The sequence below is a fragment of the Mytilus californianus genome, unplaced genomic scaffold (assembly GCF_021869535.1).
Source record: "Mytilus californianus isolate M0D057914Y unplaced genomic scaffold, xbMytCali1.0.p SCAF_10, whole genome shotgun sequence".
Classification (NCBI taxonomy): Eukaryota; Metazoa; Mollusca; class Bivalvia; order Mytilida; family Mytilidae; genus Mytilus; species Mytilus californianus.
Window position 1 is genome coordinate 15,295,560 of NW_026262582.1, and position 24,953 is coordinate 15,320,512.

A 24,953-nucleotide genomic window follows, 5' to 3' on the forward strand; every position below is an offset into this window, starting at 1 on the left:
GAGTTGAGGAGTATCCCTCAACGAGACAGCATTATGACTCTGTCACAAAAACGGAGATGAACATTTAGAGGTCAACATATAATTCCTCTACAATAGGCAACGAGTGTACATTGGTTGAAATCTAAGTTTTGACTTGCGTAAAGGCATATGGTCATCCCTTGGACTTTTCTGGCTAACGTGGGGCGTCCGTTTGGTTGTGCGGGATGTATAAATATGCAGCCACGTCCGGTCAGAATTTCAATGAGAATCAAATATTAAATTTGCTTTATTATTGATATATGTAACAAGTGGTGTTTTGTCTATTGTTATTTTAGCATTACAGTTGGGGCGAATGAGTAGATTAAACTCATTTTCATAATCGAGACGAGTTGGCACGCCGTTATTCATCGGGATTAAAGTCCTTTTCATAAGTGGGGCGAGTTGGCAGACCTTTACTTTATTTATCTGTATCAAACTTCTTTTCATAAGTGGGGCGAGTTGGTAGGCTGAATTCATCGGGAGGGAGTTTACTCTTTTGAATAGGTTTGGTGAGTTGGCAGGCCTAAATTTATCGGAATATGACTTCTTTTCGTTATTGGGGCGAGTTGGCAGGCCTAAATTTAGCTGGAACATACTACTTTTTTTCAATAGTGGTATGAGTTGGTGGAAAGTGGGTCGAGTTGGTCTGGGGCAATTGGGGCGAGATGTTTTGCTTCCATGGGGACGTTAAATCCGATGCCTCGTTTAGTGAGAGTGCCACGCCATCTGTACGTTAATAAACCATTATAAAAAAAAATATCTGATGAATCAGTAGGTGGCCTGTTGCAAGGCAAAAATTTCTACCCTATCCATCATATTATCATTTTCAAGCAATGGTCTAAATATCCCGCCCTTCATCCGGTCGACCCCCTAACCTGCAGAACTTATACATATGTATTGTATTAATTGTTTATTTCTTCTTGTTCTAATCATGCATGAAATATTTGCCACTGGATGTAAAATAAAACACTATCCAATTGATCAATCCATGGGTCTTTGCCTCATTGAAGATGCTTCAAATCTTTTTATCTTTATAAATATATATATAAGCCAGGCTCTATCGTCAGTTGTCTAGAAAAACAAGTATATTCTGACAATCAACAAATTAGTGTACTCAAGCTATATCAGAATATATGAGATGTTAAGTATACATAACAACTAACATTTTAATTCAAATTTGTGAGAAATATGGGTTTTTCGAAAAATTCCAACAAAAAACATTTCCATGTGTTTCAAATATTTATTGTAAATATACACACTGTACTTGTTCATAAAATTCGTAAAAAATAAATAGATAAAATAAACTCGTACATCGAATCACAGCACTCCAAATTTTACTCCCCTCGCCCTAGTAGGGAACACAAAAGGCTAATCTAATGCCAGAAAAATGAATTACTAAATTATAACCAGGAGCTTGCTCTAAGCTTACCTCAAGGATGTACAAAATCTTATTATGTAACGAAAGGTTTCAATTACATTGTTTAATTGTTTAATGGCATAAATTCAATTACCAACGGCACGACTATATCGATTTAAATCCCACTATTGTCATAAAAATTATCAAAAAAACTATGCAACAAATAAAAATCAAATTTGTCAAATCATGCATGTTGTAAAATATTTCACATTCTAATCAGTCAATAGTATAAATAATCATCAATTGATTGTAAATAATCTCAATGAAAATTGCCAAGGAAACTAATTCAAAGTTTTTGATGAGGTAAGGAACATCAATCTTCAAACCTGCATATACAATAAACCAAACGAGTTTTGCAAAACTGAGAATCAATCCAAATATATAAATAGACCTTAATTTCACATATTCAAAGTACTATTCATATTCACAATAATGTGTACTGCAAGTGGATTAGACACACTTTAAAAAATACAGGGTTTTACACCTTATGTGACTTCACTTTACGTACATTGTTTTAAGTAAAAATCCATTTTTAATTGTTCAGGAATTTTATTCGAACATGGGCACCTCATCTGGAATATGTGTTCCACTTCGTACACCTCGAGGAAGTTCAACTAGCAATACTCTCTGTTTATATGCTTTTATATCATTAATATTCTGTGTGATCTCTTTAAGTTGATTTTGAATCTGTCCAACATCAGCTGTCACTACCTCAACTTGTTCTTGTAAGCTAAGCTCTGCATCATGTTTATAACGGTCTTCCAAGCTGTAAAATAAGAATAGTGGTAAACTATGGCTGCATTTGTTGCAGTCACGCTACTTTCATTTTCCAGTTTCGGATTAATTACCAGTAATGAAATAAATGAAAAGTTTTGATATTGGTTTGTTATACTGTCTAAACCACACGAGGAGGTTTGATAAGTTTAGTAAAACGGTTTTGTTTTTTAAGAAACAAAGGTAAAAACCAGGAAACGATTTGGCAAAACAAATAGAAGATTTATCAAACCAACCATAAACTGAAATCAGTAACCGAAAAGGACCAAAAGTATAGCCAAACCCAAAAAAGTACCAGAGCTATGCATGAGAAAGATGCTTTTCTTTATTATCAATGATTTTAAGTTTGATAATAGCAAATGTTAATCAAACAACATCCGTATTGTAATGCAAGTGCCGGTGTACTCATCTGGTGTACCTCGGTGAGTTATATTTCACCAGTAGATGTATATGGAGAGCCTTGTGATCTTGTAAGACTGATCAAACTCCCTTAAACTGTGTGGGCTTTACGCTATCATGAACATGTGTTGTTCTTTGTTGTTTTTTCTTTGGTGTTAGTCTGCTCTTTCTGAGGGGTCAGGTGTTAAACGTGTAACTACAATCCCGTCCTCTTTTCCTGGAATATGACCTCCCGAATTAGACTGCTTTATACATACATCAGCAACACGAATTTTGCAACATGTAGAGTACCCAAGATCACCCCGGTTTATAGCGGACTTAGTGTTGATCAGTCTTTAGTTTTCTATGTTTTGTTTTGTATACTGCTATCTGTCTTTTCGTCTTTGTCGTTTTTTGACATGGCATTATCAGTTTATTTTTCGACTTATGAGTTTGAATGTCCATTTGGTATCTTTTACCTCTGTTTTGGAGATGATAATGATAAAAGAAACAAATAAGTAAATAACACGTGGTACGATAAATACAATCGCATACCTTCCATCATCACTCGATATAGTCTTAGCGCGAGATCTACGTAATCGAATTGACGAATTTGAATAGCTTTTAACCGCATCTTTTTCCAGTAAATCCAGTCTTTTCTTTTCTTTACCTTTACTCTCTATTCCTTCAAAAGAAAACAATTGCTTTAGAACAATCTTGCATACTTTTATACACAGAAACTGTTCTATTTATTATGTTTATCTGTCAATTGTTTTTATTGTGTTTTAACGGTGCAGTGATATGTGTTTTTATCAATGATAAGTCATAATATGTACTTGCATAAAAAGTAGAGAGGCGAAAGATACAAAAGGGATATTCAAACTCATAAGTCGCAAACAAACTGATAATGGCATGGCGAAAAATGAAAAACTACCAAAGGACGACAAACAGTATACAAAATACAACATACCAAATCTTTAGACTGAGCAACACGAACCCCACCAAAAGCCGGAGGTGATATCAGGTGTCATGGAAGGGTAAGCATATCCAGTTCCACCAGTAGCACCCGTCGTGCTGCGCACGTAAGAACAAATACGGTGATAATTCTAATTCGAGGAAAAGAGGACGGGTTTATGATCCGTCATCATCTGTGAAACAGATATTCTATAGCGTTCAACTAACGTGATGTGACCATCATGTCGTCCGTAAAATTTTCGAAGGGCTGATTTCAAATTGCCACTTGGAACTCGTGATTTAATAGCTTTCTTGTTACCTATTAAGGTTTAGATATTTTTTTTCAATAAGTTAGAGTATATCGTAAGGAAGTGGATTCTTTCTTAATTTTTTCGCTGACCCATATATTTTGGAATAATGATGCGGACAAGCATTATACTTTGGATTCATTTACTTTCGTGGATTGAAGAAAAATTGCATTTTCGCGATATTGATTTTGTGGTTTTGGCAAAGTCTGCATTCAAGCCTATGGAAAATGTGTACTTCGTTGAACATTTAAATTCGTGCTTTACCTATACCAACGAAGTACAACTACATTTGCATTCCATGTGTTACCGCGTAAATTGTTGAGAAAGATTATTGGCATGTGCATATGGTATGACATACAAGACTTCATTGATGCCCTAGATACAAATCTAATTTCTACAAAATTTTATTTGTTTTCAATGTTCCACGATTTTTATATTTCTGATGTAGACTAAAAGTTATGAAATCAAAAAAGATGGACGGAGAAAGGATGAAAATATAGCAGCCTATGGAGAACAAATTTTCAAAGTCATATAAAAAACATTTGCTCACACATGAACAAAAATGAATCCACAGTTGGTCCTTTGAAAAACGAGAAAACGAGAAAACAAAACAATATTTACTTTATTATGTTAATATACGCAAAATACAGTCAAAAATATATACATACTGAAAACATTTACTTGATTTGTTTTACTGTTACAACATTTGTACAAGATATAAAAGAAAGCCCTCTTTATGTGGTTTAAGATTATTAGTGGTGGCACCAACAGACATCTGTCATAATACTCTTGGACAAGGGAAAATCTGTGAAATTTCCAAACAAGCTCATTGTTCTCTTGAAACTTATTAAATGTGTGCCTGTCAAAATAGTAATAAACAAATGAAGATTGGTTTAGAAAAGCATATTATTTTTGGTGAAATTGTTAAAATGTTGACAATATTGAATTAAGAGTACTTAAGGCCGTTGAGGAAAATATATATTCAGTTTTCACTAATTCATGAACAAATGGCTTTTGTTACAAAATATAAACTCGGTTTTTAACGATGCATGTATTGAATCATGAAAAATTGACAAAAAGAAAAAAGAAATCTTCATAAGAGGTCTGCTTCCCTTCCACAGCACCTGAGATCCCTTAGTTGTTGATTAAGTTTGTGTTACTTAGTCTTCAGTGTCCGATGTAGTGTTTTGTAAACTATAGTTGTTGGTGCTGTTGGTTTTTCTTTTTGGTATTTTTTTCGCATTTTGCAAAGTCATAGTCAGTTTGTCTTCTACCTTTGAGTGTGTGCCTCTCTCTTGTAACTTTTGCAATCATACAATATTTAATTTGTCTAGCCTTATTAAATGCGTTTGTGTACGCATTGTTTCGTGTTTCTTCTGTTTATATATAAGGCGCACTTTCTTTTTCTTTTTTTTCTTTTTTTTTTTTTTATTTTTAATCAAATACTTACGAAAACATTGCTATGAGAAAATTGATGAGAATAGTTTGCATCAATACCATATAGATAGCTAATAGCACCAGATTTATCTCACTGACTTCTGGGCCACTTACAACAGTTCCTGCTATTTCCTCTGTTTTCTCCCCTTTTAATCAGAACATTAGAATTGAATTTGAATATCCATTATATTTGACATTTGCAAAACACATCAATAATTGAAATAATGACTTATTAAGGTCTGTAAGAACTACTCTAAATACTTTTTGTTTAAATTTGGATTTTGTTATTCGATTGATTTAACAAAGGTGAAGGAAAACATTGATCTTAAGCATTTTGTACAATCATCTCCTGATTGCAACTGTGCAATTGGAGAACATTATCTTGTCGGTAATTTGACAAGCATTATATGAATATTACTGTATTTTACCCCGGTTTATAAGTTACTCTTTTATTTTTCATATCTTTCAAGGCATTTGGTGCACCAATGTATGCATTGCTAATTCATACATGCAATCGCTGACAATTTTCATCTGCTTGAGTAAGATATGTGCATATGAGTGCATTGTGGAATAACAAAGATGATTTGATCTTGAATCGACTATTGCTACGCATGTCACTTAAGTTCACTCGAACCGGATAAATGGTAATCAATGGTAGCGGGGGATCTACGACCATGGCAGTAGAGTGTTGCGAACGAATAGAAACACTGAGACTCCGTAATAATCTATCAATTCATGCGGACGGCCAAAGAACTTATGAATGGATTATATTAATCTTGTTTTTGCATAACCTTGTTTGAAAAGTGTTTCTTTTTTTACTAAAAATATACCTCTGTTGATTTAGTCAGAACAATCTCGGTTATATCTTTTCAAATAAGAGACGCAAAAGTTATTGACTGGGAAAGACCGTATGTTAATATTAACGAAGTGAAGGTGATGATATGAAAACGGAAATCACCGCGTTGGTTGAAGATCCTAGTTTCCAGTTGTTCGTCAGCATTGATTTCATGGTTAAAGTAATAGACATAAAGTAACCAGTCTTGTACCACTGGTATCCATGATAACACATTCACAGGAAGGATATATACAAGTACTAACTTAAAAAAGCATAAATGAGTAACTTGTATCATCAACATGTCTGAAATTCAGATTTAAGAATACTGTTCAATGCTTTTCTTTTCGTCTATATGAAATTTTCAATAAAACCATTTATCACAAAAATCTTACTTGGACTTCTTTTTATTCTGAATTTATTTCAAATGAATAATACATGTTAATGATAAACTTATACAGCTGTTACAAACAATCAGTTGAATAAGCAAATACTAAAACACAATGACAATGACACAGAAATAAGTTGCTACAACTCTATAAATCTGTGTCTAATTATCATTTAAAACATTTTTAAGAACACTTTGAAAATCTAAATAAAGGGATCGTTCTGAACAGGCATGATATATTTACCAACAGTCAATCAATTGAATAAAAGAAACTAATGATTTACCTTGGTTTGTGTGGAGGGGAATATGATTGATTGATTGTTGGTGTTAGCGCCACTTTTAACACTCTTAGCTCTATCATGACGGCCGCCTTTTTTATTGATTAGTGCCTGAACTTTGCAAATAGTAGCTGTGAATTCACGATGCACCGAATCGTCCAATAATTGGCCGTCATTTCCAGCTCTTAACAAACAGAAGGTAATCGATGAAATTAGATAATGTTCCTCAAATAAACTGTCAATCTGTTTTAACATGTTTTTGTTTTAGTTTATTTTCCCAGAAGAATACATATTATCTGTTTTATGTAATACAGATAATAGTGGTGATAAAAAAAGTCACAAGTTTATTTTTTAGCATATTATTATGATAAGTATTTTGAAATATAATTTTAGTTTAAATCCAATTTAGAAGCTTAATCATTATCTGACACAACTGCACAAAAATCAGTCCTTCTTGTTCAGAATTTGCATTTAATGTAATAATTATTGTAATGTCACAAATTAATTATAAACGAAAACAGTTAATTCTCAAAATATCAAAGCATTACCTTCATAGGTTTCTAAATTCAGATGCCCGTATAACTGCCAGTATGGCATATATATGATATTTTTGAAAAGTCCATATGCATTTCTTTTGGTCATGTTACCGGTGTTAGGGAAGACGTTGTTCGGGTACATGTTTGCATGATAAATGACACCAAAGCTAAATACAAACACGGCAAATAGCAACACAAAGAAAATGATGTCATAGATCTGAAAAAGACATAATTTGGCTAAATATATTTAAAATTTATTTTCGGTACTAATAATATTGGATTTTAAATGAAAACATTATGTTTGTTTATTTGTTTTTTGGGGGATTTGCAAAGCGGTTTACTACAAAGTATTTTTATAACAAAATACTAAGCCTTGTATATATGATGATGAATCTTACGTTAAAGTAAGGCCTTCAGCAATAAGAAATACAGTATACTAATGTATAAAAGACACAGAGAGATAAGATATTAAACAATTTAAAATTTAAATCCAAAGGCCTGATTTTTTTATCAAAACAAAACTGATATGGCACACAGCACGGATTTATAGATCAAGTACTTGAAGATACTTCGCTTTTCTTTTTTTAGTTTTGAGCGTTCCTGGCAAAAGCAAATCCAGAATACCGCTTCAGAAGCACGAAACCCATAACGTATTTTGTTTTGACAAAAAAACCGTCTGCTTCCAAAGTTTAATTCCTGTGTGGGTTAAATCTGAATCTATTCTAAAAAAGGAAATTTGTATATTTCTAAACCATTTAAATTTTAATTGTAGTTGCTTCAATGTGTTTTAGGGCATTCAGTTGTTAATTGAACTTGAATGTCATCTGCAATGAAGCAACGCATTACAATAGTTTGTCAGCAATGCTTAGTAGCTTTGAAATGTTTTTTTAAATACGTTTCAATAGAAAACATTTTGGCAATTATTTTCAACTGAAGCAATTTTTATTTAAACCTTTGATATTAATTTCATAAACATCCAACAGTAAATGTAGACGTTGGAGCGCTCAAAAGACTGGATAGAATTATATGTCTAAGTCCCGTCTCCGAGTTGCGGCGGGGGGTAAATACATATGGACCCCATACATTATCAATGTAAGGCAACAGTCGCATAATCATACAAAAATGACATGAACTAAAACAATAAACTACTCACCAATTTCCCCAACATGATGACCTTTGGACCAATTGTCTTCGAAACAAGAAAAAATTGCATGATGTTCACAATGTACAATCCAAGTGTAATTGCATACATCGCACGTGCATAATGAAAATCACCCTCTGACAGGGTCAATCGAAGAAGAACAGATGTCATAAACAAACAAAACATGATTACTTCGTATACTGTCCAAAAATTGAACCATGTCACATACCTCAGTGGTGCCTTTGACATTACTGAAAAAATGGTTTCCTGCAGTTAATGTCACTTTTGTAAAGAGCAAAAATTTGTTTTCATTTTCTGACATGTTTGCTTCTATATTTTGTTAGAGTGTACAGTATTTTGTATTTAAATCTACATGGTACAAAACATTCCAATAATTTTTTGCAAGATATCATTAATAATAATATGCTCAAAGTCCTTTTGCTTAAAAACAAAAGCCATAAAAATTCTTGTTTTTTTCATATCTTATTCTAAAAGAAAAAACCTCATGAAATCGACAATTTGCGCTTATATGTGTATTCTAACGATGCTTATAATTATCTCTAAAAAACAAATTTATTTCAAATTTGTCACAATTTTTTTTTTAATTTATGAATTAAAGAAACGTAGTCGTTCCTTTTGCGTTGCATTTTACGTTTGAAGCAATTGCCGATTAATTAAAAACTTGTTTCAACGTGACTATTTGTGAGAGTAAGATAGAAGCTATGTCAATATTGAAGTTTCTTTTTGTCGAATTCTAGATACATATTTATATTAATGTATATCTAATATTTTTCATTCTCATTGTGTCATCTGGAACTATATTTTAATAATCAACATAGATATGAACAGAATAAGATGTTAAATATATTTATCTTCAGAAAATTAGTGTTTTAATTGTTCGAAATAGTAAAGAGTGTATAACCCAGGACTAGATAACCATAGGTGTGTTTGGCAAAACCTTTAGAAATTGTGGGTCCTCAATACTCCTCGCGTTCGTACTTGATTCAGCCTTTTCATTCGAGAGTCACTAATGAGTCTTTTATAGACGAAACGCGCGTGTTTACAATTATAAGTTGGGCATCATTAAAGAGTTTTTTTTTATTAAAGCTACGATGTTTCGAAGTTTAAAACATATACACTCAAATATATCTGTGAAGATAACACTTATTTTACAGTTTACGAGTTTCGATAAATTCTAAAAATTCAGCACAAATGTCTAAGCAATTTCTTGCTAAGCTGACCTTCACAAATGACGATAACACTTTGTTTATGTGTTGGCCATGGATTTAAATAGCTGAAGAGTTATTATGAACAAAAAATCTCATTAAAAAAGATATCTGACGCATTCAGATGTGAGCATAGAGTTTTAAACACACCATAAATCTTGATCAGTAGTTAAAAAATTTGCACACAATATGATTGCAAAAGGCTGACGATTCTGAAAGTTGAGTATATGCGCTTTTCTCTAAAGAAATAAAATATATACTGCACTTTACTTTACTAAATGTATATATTATAAAGGTATTTTTCAGAGACAAAGAAGTACCTGTAGCTGTGAAATAGACATAAACATAAGATATTAGTAGGTAACAATCTGTAATGTATAATATACTTGAAAAAGTTTAGATCCATGAAGAAATGTCAATTATAACTGAGACTACTATAACACAGTATAGTAGTCTCAGTGTTACAGTAGTCTCATATTATAACTATATGTCAAGAACAACTTTAACAATTATAGATGCCACCTATTTCGGTGTGTATATCGGGGACGGACAGACGACAAAGGGAGATGATCTATATAATACAGCTTTTGACAAGTAATTAAATTTGCGATATATGTATTTTGACAATCTTTATTTCAAGTATAATATTTTGTACTCTTTGAGATTACTATTACGCCTTGGAAATTTTAGTCGATCAGATATATTTAAAGCACCCGAGCTATAAATAGTCTAATTGCCCCGATGATATTTACCTACTCGTGTATTAAAGGCTAAGCTTACAAAATCCAAACAATTTGGCAGTGGTGATAATGACACCGTCTTGACCTGAATTTATTTTTATTTATCTGAATAATTTCATTTTTAAGTTTGATTTTATGTCCGTAATGTTTTCTTTTTACATGTTTTATTGTAGCCTATATCTTTTTTTGTTTCTTTGTTCAATTCTGTTATTTCGTGCAATCGGAGTAAAGATTTGTGACATCGTGAAAGCCGTTACCATAGTGAAGCGTCCTTTATAGATAGGTGACAAACCGAAATTATTACGGACTGCGTCAGAAAAAGGACCTTAAAGGAATAGCCAAAAAAGTCACCTTTTCAACAGTCAATGTAAGTCTAATTTGTAATTCATTTCGAGTTACATCAATTTCTATGAATTCAATTTGTTGTGTGATGTCACGTGATGACCGTGTATATTAATAAAATGTATATTGATATACAGTGTGATAACAAGTTTTGTGGTTTTAACCTCAATCAATAGAGTCTTACTCTCTTATGACCTTATATCGAGGTAAGGTTTGCAATCCCATATGTAGTATTTAAGTTGGTTGCGGAAACCACTTTTGTCCACAAATTTCATAGCCTATTTACTGTATCTGTAACCTTGACGTTTGACATGGTGAACTTAAATCAATATAGATTTCCCTCTCATGATATGTCACCATATATCAAAGCAAGTTTGCAATCCGCTATAGTGTATTTAAGTTAACATCCGGAAACAACAACCACTGACTGACGGCCTGACGAACGGACGGGTCAAAACTATATTCCTCCTTCCAGCTAGTTTATAGCGTGGGGTGTGATAAGAAAAACAAAAGAGGGAAGTAGATAATACGCATTGGAATTTAATGTGAATGAAACGTGTTACCTGTCTCAGTTCTTCTGTCATCATTGATGCTGCCCATCCCCATGTGACATATTCATAAGTAGATATGCCGCCCTTAGTCATCGAATGTAAATCTTTCAGAACAAACAAGCAGAAAACCACTAAGAATGCTGTATATGCAAGCTGAATATAAAAATGTATCACGTGATATCATACACTGAAGTAGTCCTATTCAATCACAGGCTGATCAAGTTTTGATAAATAAAGGCAACAGTAGTATACAGCTGTTCGAAACTCATAAATCGATAGAGATAAAAACAAATCCGGGTTACAAACTAAAACTGAGGGAAACGCATCAAATATAAGAGGAGAACAACGACAAAACAAAAACACAACATTAAAATGTAACACACACAATAACGAACTATAATATAACAATGGCCACTTTCCTGACTTGGTACAGGACATTTTAAGAAAAAAATGGTGGGTTGAACCTGGTTTTGTGGCATGCCAAACCTCCCGCTTTTATGGCAATGTTAAATATAACATTAAAATGACAACATTACATGACAGGATTACAATACAAATAAATGGGAGAACATATAGGACAAAGAAACACACGAATAATAGCTAACAAAAGGCACCAGGTTTAAAATCCAATACGCCAGACGTGCGTCTCTTCCACACAAGACTAACCAGTGACGCTCAGATGAAAAAAGTTTGAAAGCCAAAACAAGTACAAAGCTGAAGAGCACCGAGGACCAAAACTTCCAAAAAGTTGCGCCCAACACGGCCAGGGTTTTCTGCCTGGGACAAGAACATCCTTATTATTTAGGATAATTTATAATTTTGCAAACAGTAAATTTTATGAAATGACTATATAATAGATATACATGATAAAACCGAAGTGGGGACTAACTACAGAATAAAAAACGGATACATTACATAAAACAACTTACATATGTAATCCAACACATAAAAATACACAGCCGAGTTAGCCAAAGCCTCAACGCACAAAGTGACGTCACATTTGAAATTCTAAAAAACACACAAAGTGATGTCACATTTGAATTTGAAAAAATATTTCCCAAAAATAAGATAGGATTAGGATTGATTCAAGATTAGATTTGTAATACTGACATTACATTTATTAATAACAATGAAAATTACAATACTTATTAATATCAAATTGTGGTAGTAATTAGATAATTAATTGTATTATTTAGCTATGTTGGTGATAAAATTGTTGTTAAATAAATCTTATATCTAATGTTAGAAAGTGTACAGGTACATCATACTGAATTTGATTTGACTAACCAAAGACCCTATTCAAAAATTGATTTCTCGTCAGTTGTTCTCGAAATATAAAAAATTCTGATATAGCAAATGGTTTGGAAAATAACACAAAAAAAACACCAAATTACTTTAAAGAGTTTGCAGTACTGTATATGTGCCTGTCTATTGGTAAAGACCACATTTAACGATTTAACCTGCTGCGTGTAGTAACAATTATTTACAAAACTGTGTTCTAAAAATTTAGTACTAAAGTTTTAATGTGATAATAGTTGACTAAACCATACTCAAGATTAAACTAACATGGTAACCCTCGTTTAATATGTTTAATATATACAATTCTACACGTTCTTGTCAGTTGAAACCATTTCATGAAGACTTGGCTTATTTATAGTGATATTCGAGATAAAATTTAAAAAATGAGTCTTTTTATATATAGAAATAGAATAACACTTACTACATTAAAAATGAATTTGGTTGCAGGTGCGCTGTAAAAGTAATAAATATTTCTAATTCTTTGATGAAATGCAATACCATTCCAATTTTCAGCTCGTTTTGATTGAGATTCTTCAGATCCAGGTTTTGTCGATGGGTTTTGTATACCGTTTGGCAAAGTTTTGCCCGGATATAATGCATGCCAGCTGTTAGGTGACTCATGTGTAGATTTTTTTTCTTTTTCGTCTTGAATCATCATGCTTTGTATCAAAAAAGGTAGGAAAGCGCCAAAAATTACCTACAAAAAAGTACTTTTATACATATCAATTAAAACCGAGAAATGACTATACATAAGCACATTTTCTTTATAACTTCTACCATGATTAAGAATTGTGAGAAGATACACCATATCATTACTCATTTGAAAAATGTTTCCCAAAAAGGGGAATTGCGTGTTGAAATTTGAAATTATATTACGCTAACATCAGAATGAATTAAATGCACAATATGCACATTTCAAAACGTTCTTTTCGTCAATAATTTTTGTCAATTTGTCTTCCAAAAGTACTGATGTACAAGCTGTGGTTCGAACTTTGGATCCCTGACACAGTAAGTTACCACTCTAATAAAAGGGGTACTCTTCTAGAAGTGCTCATATAGGCTGGTTCCCGTGGATTCATATATTTTCGTGGGTATCAATTTTCGTGTATTCAGAAAACTCGTATTTTCGTGGATATTTGATTTCGCGGTTTTGGGAAAGGTTTCCATTAAAGCATTTAGGTAAACATTCGATTTCGTGGTTTTGCTTCAACCCATAAAAACTGGTACCCAACGAATAAGGATGAATTCAAAAAGGTGTAATTAAACTAAGTCAAGGGAATTACCGCTACATATACATCCTATTGGAGCAGCAAATAGAATAACACAATATTTCTTAAGTCAACTATTATAAGAGATATTTGAAAATACCTTCAAGTATGAAGTATAAGTTGAAATTTGTCCCTTCCAAATAATATTCAACTTAGTTTGGCATGCAGTGTGTCCAATAAACTTCATTAGGTTGTTGTGTTCAGTTAATTCAAATATTGTTGCATAACCATATCTTTCAACTTTTTTCACCAAAAGTTGTCTGGCTTTGGATTTATCTTTGCAATACAGTTCTGTCATCACATTGTATGCAAGGGTTTCATAATACCTGTAAAATAGTGTTGACATTTCCCTTCAGATAGCTCCTAATGGGGCTACGTATTTATACCTTTCTGGTTTGGGAGTGCGTGATGAAGGAAAATCCAGAAAAGCAATTCGAACGCGCGAAATTTATAAAGGTGCTGTTTTCATTTCTCCGTACATTTTCGATTTAAATTCGTATTTTTTTTTAAATGGTAGTTGATATCAATGATAATATTTCAATCGTTTATGTTGGAAGAAAACACATAATAAATCATTAACATTTTAAATTTACTTCCCTAAATCGTAGCTATATGTATTCCCCAAATCTTATTTTCATACAGCGTAACAAGTATTCCTGCATGACAAAATGTGCATACATTTTTAAGCAAATAGTTAGGCAAGTAACATGCGCTATAAACGTCTACGTATATACTAGTGTCACGCTGTTCTTTTAATATACTAATCGATATAGGTACCAATGTAATTCTGACAAAGCACATATAAATTATCCGCACTGCATTAATCTATCAAGTCCTTTAAAGGAATAACCTAGTATACTATATTCAAAGAGCGAAAATTGATATTTAGATTATATCTTTGCCAACTGTTGTATTTTGAATGAATAAAAAGACAGAAAGACTGATATGGGAAACACTGGATAACACGGTCACTGAGTTTAAAAGTAAGAAGAAAATAATACAGTATAAAATAAGGAGAAGTGATATAGTTGCCTACCGACAATTATCCACCAAGACAGACCAAAGGATGACAATGTAAAAACAACTATTCATAGCTTGCTATGCGGTATATATAGGTTTACCCATATAATTATTGCTATTTACCGGTACTGTACGGAAAGTACCCGGAGGTTTCACTTGCCAGATACACTGTCATGATTTAAATGGTGTTTTTAGCTGGACATTTACAGCTCGTTAATTATGTTATGGTTTCAAACTCCATTTGGTTTTATTAATCGTTTTATAATTTTGAAGTTCCAATCTTTTGGTCTCTAACATACGTAGCTAAGTAAAAGCTGAGTCCAGAAAAAAACAAAGTGTGTGCAGTGAAGGCTGTTTATAAATAAACATGCCTTTAACGTATGATTCAAACGGATATTTTAAGGACAATAATTAGTAAATTACACAAACGATGCATATATAATATTTGAAAATCATACTTACATATAAAATCATTATCCTTTTTCCAAAATAGCTCAGCCATCTCCCTTCGATTCATAAGCACTGCCCAAATAAAAAGAGCTTTAAAGGGAAATATGGGCCCTGAAAAGTATAACAAAGAAAATATATGAGAATATTACCTATTATTATTATCGGTGCCTAAGCGGTATTTTTTGTAAATGTAGAGTACTATCCTACATCATACAATACACAACAATGAGTTTTATTTTGTCTAAGACCGTATAACAAATTTCACCACAATCTTGTATATGACAATGATAACGATAAGAGTACAGTCATATCTTATAAAACGGTAGGTAATGATTTGCATTTCGACAACTAATGTCTCTTCAGTAATGCTTGACGTCAAACTATTCATAATTTTAATACCCTATACAAACGTTTCACAGCTGATATAACCCACAAGAACCAACAGTATAGCCAAACCCGGACAGGTATCTATTCGCATATACTAGCAGCATACGATAACAGTCAGAGTTTGATTCATTGCATCTAGTCTTAAAGTGAATTAGGTGATTTTATATAGTTGATTTTGTACCAAAAGACCATTTGAATGTTATTTTAACGAAAGTTGTTCTTATCCATACATGTAGTTAAAATTTTTCCTTGAAATGAAGTACAAAATATCATTGCCAGCAAAGCATTAGGTCACCGCTCTACCAACTCAGGCAAAAAAGTACTCCACTAGCACAACTAATAAAGAGGGTATATATAGCTTCTGGATAATGAGACGCACTGCTACACTTTTGCAACCTCAAGAGTCACAATTTTATAATGACGATACCAGACATCACTCTGATAGAGATGTGATATTTTTTCATTACCGTGAGTTTGCAGTTGAATCGTAAATGGTAACATAATATAATTTCTATGTTCCGGTTGTTTTACATGAGGTATTAAAACGCGTATTCGTTCTGTCGAAATGAACAAAGAAAGAAAAGGCATGGTAATAATATTTCCATGCAAGTAATTAACCTTATTTGTGTCTTTATCTTTTCAATGATAACAGGATGAGTATTGTTTAAATCTAACTGTGTTTTTGTGCATTTGTTAATGATATGTACTTAGGAAAGTGTTCCATCGGTCTGGCAAAAATATTTCTCAAATTATCATGCGATTGCAGTTTCTGCAAAATGGGTTAATGTTTGCACCTGTCCTAAGTCAGGAATCTGATTACAGTAGTTGTCGTCTGTTTATGTAGTTCATACGTGTTTCTCGTTTCTCGTTTTTACATAGATTAAACCGTTGGTTTTTCCGTTTAAATGGTTTTACACTAGTAATTTTTTTGGGCCCTTTATAGCTTGCTGTTCGGTGTGAGCCAATGCTCCGTGTTGAAGGCCGTACCTTGACCTATAATGGTTTACTTTTATAAATTGGAACTTGGATGGAGAATTGTCTCATTGGCACTCATACCACATCTTCTTATATCTATTGTTACTTGGATGGAGAGTTGTCTCATTGGCACTCATACCACATCTTCTTATATCTATTGTTACTTGGATGGAGAGTTGTCTCATTGGCACTCATACCACATCTTCTTATATCTATTGTTACTTGGATGGAGAGTTGTCTCATTGGCACTCATACCACATCTTCTTATATCTATTGTTACTTGGATGGAGAGTTGTCTCATTGGCACTCATACCACATCTTCTTATATCTATTGTTACTTGGATGGAGAGTTGTCTCATTGGCACTCATACCACATCTTCTTATATCTATTGTTACTTGGATGGAGAGTTGTCTCATTGGCACTCATACCACATCTTCTTATATCTATTGTTACTTGGATGGAGAGTTGTCTCATTGGCACTCATACCATATCTTCTTATATCTATTGTTACTTGGATGGAGAGTTGTCTCATTGGCACTCATACAAAATCTTCTTATATCTATTGTTACTTGGATGGAGAGTTGTCTCATTGGCACTCATACCACATCTTCTTAAATCTATTGTTACTTGGATGGAGAGTTGTCTCATTGGCACTCATACCACATCTTCCTATATCTATTGTTACTTGGATGGAGAGTTGTCTCATTGGCACTCATACCACATCTTCCTATATCTATTGTTACTTGGATGGAGAGTTGTCTCATTGGCACTCATACCACATCTTCTTATATCTATTGTTACTTGGATGGAGAGTTGTCTCATTGGCACTCATACCACATCTTCTTATATCTATTGTTACTTGGATGGAGAGTTGTCTCATTGGCACTCATACCACATCTTCTTATATCTATTGTTACTTGGATGGAGAGTTGTCTCATTGGCACTCATACCACATCTTCTTATATCTATTGTTACTTGGATGGAGAGTTGTCTCATTGGCATTCATACCACATCTTCTTATATCTATTGTTACTTGGATGGAGAGTTGTCTCATTGGCACTCATACCACATCTTCTTATATCTATTGTTACTTGGATGGAGAGTCGTCTCATTGGCACTCATACCACATCTTCTTATATCTATTGTTACTTGGATGGAGAGTTGTCTCACTGGCACTCATACCACATCTTCTTATATCTATTGTTACTTGGATGGAGAGTTGTCTCATTGGCACTCATACCACATCTTCTTATATCTATTGTTACTTGGATGGAGAGTTGTCTCATTGGCACTCATACCACATCTTCTTATATCTATTGTTACTTGGATGGAGAGTTGTCTCATTGGCACTCATACCACATCTTCTTATATCTATTGTTACTTGGATGGAGAATTGTCTCATTGGCACTCATACCACATCTTCTTATATCTATTGTTACTTGGATGGAGAGTTGTCTCATTGGCACTCATACCACATCTTCTTATATCTATTGTGACTTGGATGGAGAGTCCATTGGCACTCATACCACATCTTCTTATATCTATTGTGACTTGGATGGAGAGTTGTCTCATTGGCACTCATACCACATCTTCTTATATCTATTGTGACTTGGATGGAGAGTTGTCTCATTGGCACTCATACCACATCTTCTTATATCTATTGTTACTTGGATTGAGAGTTGTCTCATTGGCACTCATACCACATCTTCTTATATCTATTGTTACTTGGATGGAGAGTTGTCTCATTGGCACTCATACCACATCTTCTTATATCTATTGTGACTTGGATGGAGAGTCCATTGGCACTCATACCACATCTTCTTATATCTATTGTGACTTGGATGGAGAGTTGTCTCATTGGCACTCATACCACATCTTCTTATATCTATTGTTACTTGGATGGAGAGTTGTCTTATTGGCACTCATACCACATCTTCTTATATCTATTGTTACTTGGATGGAGAGTTGTCTCATTGGCACTCATACCACATCTTCTTATATCTATTGTGACTTGGATGGAGAGTTGTCTCATTGGCACTCATACCACATCTTCTTATATCTATTGTTACTTGGATGGAGAGTTGTCTCATTGGCACTCATACCACATCTTCTTATATCTATTGTGACTTGGATGGAGAGTCCATTGGCACTCATACCACATCTTCTTATATCTATTGTGACTTGGATGGAGAGTTGTCTCATTGGCACTCATACCACATCTTCTTATATCTATTGTTACTTGGATGGAGAGTTGTCTCATTGGCACTCATACCACATCTTCTTATATCTATTGTGACTTGGATGGAGAGTTGTCTCATTGGCACTCATACCACATCTTCTTATATCTATTGTTACTTGGATGGAGAGTTGTCTCATTGGCACTCATACCACATCTTCTTATATCTATTGTGACTTGGATGGAGAGTCCATTGGCACTCATACCACATCTTCTTATATCTGTTGTGACTTGGATGGAGAGTTGTCTCATTGGCACTCATACCACATCTTCTTATATCTATTGTTACTTGGATGGAGAGTTGTCTCATTGGCACTCATACCACATCTTCTTATATCTATTGTTACTTGGATGGAGAGTTGTCTCATTGGCATTCATACCACATCTTCTTATATCTATTGTTACTTGGATGGAGAGTTGTCTCATTGGCACTCATACCACATCTTCTTATATCTATTGTTACTTGGATGGAGAGTCGTCTCATTGGCACTCATACCACATCTTCTTATATCTATTGTGACTTGGATGGAGAGTTGTCTCATTGGCACTCATACCACATCTTCTTATATCTATTGTGACTTGGATGGAGAGTTGTCTCATTGGCACTCATACCACATCTTCTTATATCTATTGTTACTTGGATGGAGAGTTGTCTCATTGGCACTCATACCACATCTTCTTATATCTATTGTGACTTGGATGGAGAGTCCATGGGCACTCATACCACATCTTCTTATATCTATTGTGACTTGGATGGAGAGTTGTCTCATTGGCACTCATACCACATCTTCTTATATCTATTGTGACTTGGATGGAGAGTTGTCTCATTGGCACTCATACCACATCTTCTTATATCTATTGTGACTTGGATGGAGAGTTGTCTCATTGGCACTCATACCACATCTTCTTATATCTATTGTGACATGGATGGAGAGTTGTCTCATTGGCACTCATACCACATCTTCTTATATCTATTGTTACTTGGATGGAGAGTTGTCTCATTGGCACTCATACCACATCTTCTTATATCTATTGTGACATGGATGGAGAGTTGTCTCATTGGCACTCATACCACATCTTCTTATATCTATTGTGACTTGGATGGAGAGTTGTCTCATTGGCACTCATACCACATCTTCTTATATCTATTGTGACTTGGATGGAGAGTTGTCTCATTGGCACTCATACCACATCTTCTTATATCTATTGTGACTTGGATGGAGAGTTGTCTCATTGGCACTCATACCACATCTTCTTATATCTATTGTTACTTGGATGGAGAGTTGTCTCATTGGCACTCATACCACATCTTCTTATATCTATTGTGACTTGGATGGAGAGTCCATGGGCACTCATACCACATCTTCTTATATCTATTGTGACTTGGATGGAGAGTTGTCTCATTGGCACTCATACCACATCTTCTTATATCTATTGTGACTTGGATGGAGAGTTGTCTCATTGGCACTCATACCACATCTTCTTATATCTATTGTGACTTGGATGGAGAGTTGTCTCATTGGCACTCATACCACATCTTCTTATATCTATTGTGACTTGGATGGAGAGTTGTCTCATTGGCACTCATACCACATCTTCGTATATCTATTGTGACTTGGATGGAGAGTTGTCTCATTGGCACTCATATCACATCTTCTTATATCTATTGTGACTTGGATGGAGAGTTGTCTCATTGGCACTCATACCACATCTTCTTATATCTATTGTTACTTGGATGGAGAGTTGTCTCATTGGCACTCATACCACATCTTCTTATATCTATTGTGACTTGGATGGAGAGTTGTCTCATTGGCACTCATACCACATCTTCTTATATCTATTGTGACATGGATGGAGAGTTGTCTCATTGGCACTCATACCACATCTTCTTATATCTATTGTGACTTGGATGGAGAGTTGTCTCATTGGCACTCATACCACATCTTCTTATATCTATTGTGACTTGGATGGAGAGTTGTCTCATTGGCACTCATACCACATCTTCTTATATCTATTGTGACTTGGATGGAGAGTTGTCTCATTGGCACTCATACCACATCTTCTTATATCTATTGTTACTTGGATGGAGATTTGTCTCATTGGCACTCATACCACATCTTCTTATATCTATTGTGACTTGGATGGAGAGTTGTCTCATTGGCACTCATACCACATCTTCTTATATCTATTGTGACTTGGATGGAGAGTTGTCTCATTGGCACTCATATCACATCTTCTTATATCTATTGTGACTTGGATGGGGAGTTGTCTCATTGGCACTCATACCACATCTTCTTATATCTATTGTGACTTGGATGGAGAGTTGTCTCATTGGCACTCATACCACATCTTCTTATATCTATTGTGACTTGGATGGAGAGTTGTCTCATTGGCACTCATACCACATCTTCTTATATCTATTGTGACTTGGATGGAGAGTTGTCTCATTGGCACTCATACCACATCTTCTTATATCTATTGTGACTTGGATGGAGAGTTGTCTCATTGGCACTCATACCACATCTTCTTATATCTATTGTTACTTGGATGGAGATTTGTCTCATTGGCACTCATACCACATCTTCTTATATCTATTGTTACTTGGATGGAGAGTTGTCTCATTGGCACTCATACCACATCTTCTTATATCTATTGTGACTTGGATGGAGAGTTGTCTCATTGGCACTCATACCACATCTTCTTATATCTATTGTGACTTGGATGGAGAGTTGTCTCATTGGCACTCATATCACATCTTCTTATATCTATTGTTACTTGGATGGAGAGTTGTCTCATTGGCACTCATACCACATCTTCTTATATCTATTGTTACTTGGATGGAGAGTTGTCTCATTGGCACTCATACCACATCTTCTTATATCTATTGTGACATGGATGGAGAGTTGTCTCATTGGCACTCATACCACATCTTCTTATATCTATTGTGACTTGGATGGAGAGTTGTCTCATTGGCACTCATACCACATCTTCTTATATCTATTGTGACTTGGATGGAGAGTTGTCTCATTGGCACTCATACCACATCTTCTTATATCTATTGTTACTTGGATGGAGAGTTGTCTCATTGGCACTCATACCACATCTTCTTATATCTATTGTGACTTGGATGGAGAGTCCATGGGCACTCATACCACATCTTCTTATATCTATTGTTACTTGGATGGAGAGTTGTCTCATTGGCACTCATACCACATCTTCTTATATCTATTGTTACTTGGATGGAGAGTTGTCTCATTGGCACTCATACCACATCTTCTTATATCTATTGTGACTTGGATGGAGAGTCCATGGGCACTCATACCACATCTTCTTATATCTATTGTGACTTGGATGGAGAGTTGTCTCATTGGCACTCATACCACATCTTCTTATATCTATTGTTACTTGGATGGAGAGTTGTCTCATTGGCACTCATACCACATCTTCTTATATCTATTGTTACTTGGATGGAGAGTTGTCTCATTGGCACTCATACCACATCTTCTTATATCTATTGTGACTTGGATGGAGAGTTGTCTCATTGGCACTCATACCACATCTTCTTATATCTATTGTGACTTGGATGGAGAGTTGTCTCATTGGCACTCATATCACATCTTCTTATATCTATTGTTACTTGGATGGAGAGTTGTCTCATTGGCACTCATACCACATCTTCTTATATCTATTGTGACTTGGATGGAGAGTTGTCTCATTGGCACTCATACCACATCTTCTTATATCTATTGTGACTTGGATGGAGAGTTGTCTCATTGGCACTCATACCACATCTTCTTATATCTATTGTGACTTGGATGGAGAGTTGTCTCATTGGCACTCATACCACATCTTCTTATATCTATTGTGACATGGATGGAGAGTTGTCTCATTGGCACTCATACCACATCTTCTTATATCTATTGTGACTTGGATGGAGAGTTGTCTCATTGGCACTCATACCACATCTTCTTATATCTATTGTGACTTGGATGGAGAGTTGTCTCATTGGCACTCATACCACATCTTCTTATATCTATTGTGACTTGGATGGAGAGTTGTCTCATTGGCACTCATACCACATCTTCTTATATCTATTGTGACTTGGATGGAGAGTTGTCTCATTGGCACTCATACCACATCTTCTTATATCTATTGTGACTTGGATGGAGAGTTGTCTCATTGGCACTCATACCACATCTTCTTATATCTATTGTGACTTGGATGGAGAGTTGTCTCATTGGCACTCATACCACATCTTCTTATATCTATTGTGACTTGGATGGAGAGTTGTCTCATTGGCACTCATACCACATCTTCTTATATCTATTGTGACTTGGATGGAGAGTCCATTGGCACTCATACCACATCTTCTTATATCTATTGTGACTTGGATGGAGAGTTGTCTCATTGGCACTCATACCACATCTTCTTATATCTATTGTGACTTGGATGGAGAGTTGTCTCATTGGCACTCATACCACATCTTCTTATATCTATTGTGACTTGGATGGAGAGTTGTCTCATTGGCACTCATACCACATCTTCTTATATCTATTGTGACTTGGATGGAGAGTTGTCTCATTGGCACTCATACCACATCTTCTTATATCTATTGTGACTTGGATGGAGAGTTGTCTCATTGGCACTCATACCACATCTTCTTATATCTATTGTGACTTGGATGGAGAGTTGTCTCATTGGCACTCATACCACATCTTCTTATATCTATTGTGACTTGGATGGAGAGTTGTCTCATTGGCACTCATACCACATCTTCTTATATCTATTGTGACATGGATGGAGAGTTGTCTCATTGGCACTCATACCACATCTTCTTATATCTATTGTGACTTGGATGGAGAGTTGTCTCATTGGCACTCATACCACATCTTTTTATATCTATTGTGACTTGGATGGAGAGTTGTCTCATTGGCACTCATACCACATCTTCTTATATCTATTGTGACTTGGATGGAGAGTTGTCTCATTGGCACTCATACCACATCTTCTTATATCTATTGTGACTTGGATGGAGAGTTGTCTCATTGGCACTCATACCACATCTTCTTATATCTATTGTGACTTGGATGGAGAGTTGTCTCATTGGCACTCATACCACATCTTCTTATATCTATTGTGACTTGGATGGAGAGTTGTCTCATTGGCACTCATACCACATCTTCTTATATCTATTGTGACTTGGATGGAGAGTTGTCTCATTGGCACTCATACCACATCTTCTTATATCTATTGTGACTTGGATGGAGAGTTGTCTCATTGGCACTCATACCACATCTTCTTATATCTATTGTGACTTGGATGGAGAGTTGTCTCATTGGCAATCATATCACATCTTCTTATATCTATTGTTACTTGGATGGAGAGTTGTCTCATTGGCACTCATACCACATCTTCTTATATCTATTGTGACTTGGATGGAGAGTTGTCTCATTGGCACTCATACCACATCTTCTTATATCTATTGTGACTTGGATGGAGAGTTGTCTCATTGGCACTCATACCACATCTTCTTATATCTATTGTGACTTGGATGGAGAGTTGTCTCATTGGCACTCATACCACATCTTCTTATATCTATTGTGACTTGGATGGAGAGTTGTCTCATTGGCACTCATACCACATCTTCTTATATCTATTGTGACTTGGATGGAGAGTTGTCTCATTGGCACTCATACCACATCTTCTTATATCTATTGTGACTTGGATGGAGAGTTGTCTCATTGGCACTCATACCACATCTTCTTATATCTATTGTGACTTGGATGGAGAGTTGTCTCATTGGCACTCATACCACATCTTCTTATATCTATTGTGACATGGATGGAGAGTTGTCTCATTGGCACTCATACCACATCTTCTTATATCTATATAGTATAAATATAATAAATCATCAAAGATACAAGGATTATAATTTGGTAACCCAGACACGGGTGTCGTCTACATAAAACTCATCTTTGGCGCTCGAATCAACTCAGT

At 34.7% G+C, this 24,953-nt stretch overlaps 2 protein-coding genes across 2 annotated transcripts in view; both read right to left on the reverse strand.

The window, feature by feature from the left end:
* LOC127717677 (nicotinamidase-like) overlaps positions 1-24,953 on the reverse strand; it is a 165,781-nt gene that overhangs the window by 113,567 nt on the left and 27,261 nt on the right. The window lies entirely within an intron of this gene.
* The window catches only part of LOC127717671 (transient receptor potential cation channel subfamily M member 1-like), a 314,087-nt gene continuing 290,378 nt past the window's right edge, over positions 1,245-24,953 (reverse strand). Inside the window, exon 25 of the mRNA XM_052223416.1 lies at positions 1,245-2,201. Coding sequence (XP_052079376.1) covers positions 1,985-2,201 — 217 coding nt within the window. The 3' untranslated portion in view covers positions 1,245-1,984. The remainder of the gene's footprint in view (positions 2,202-24,953) is intronic.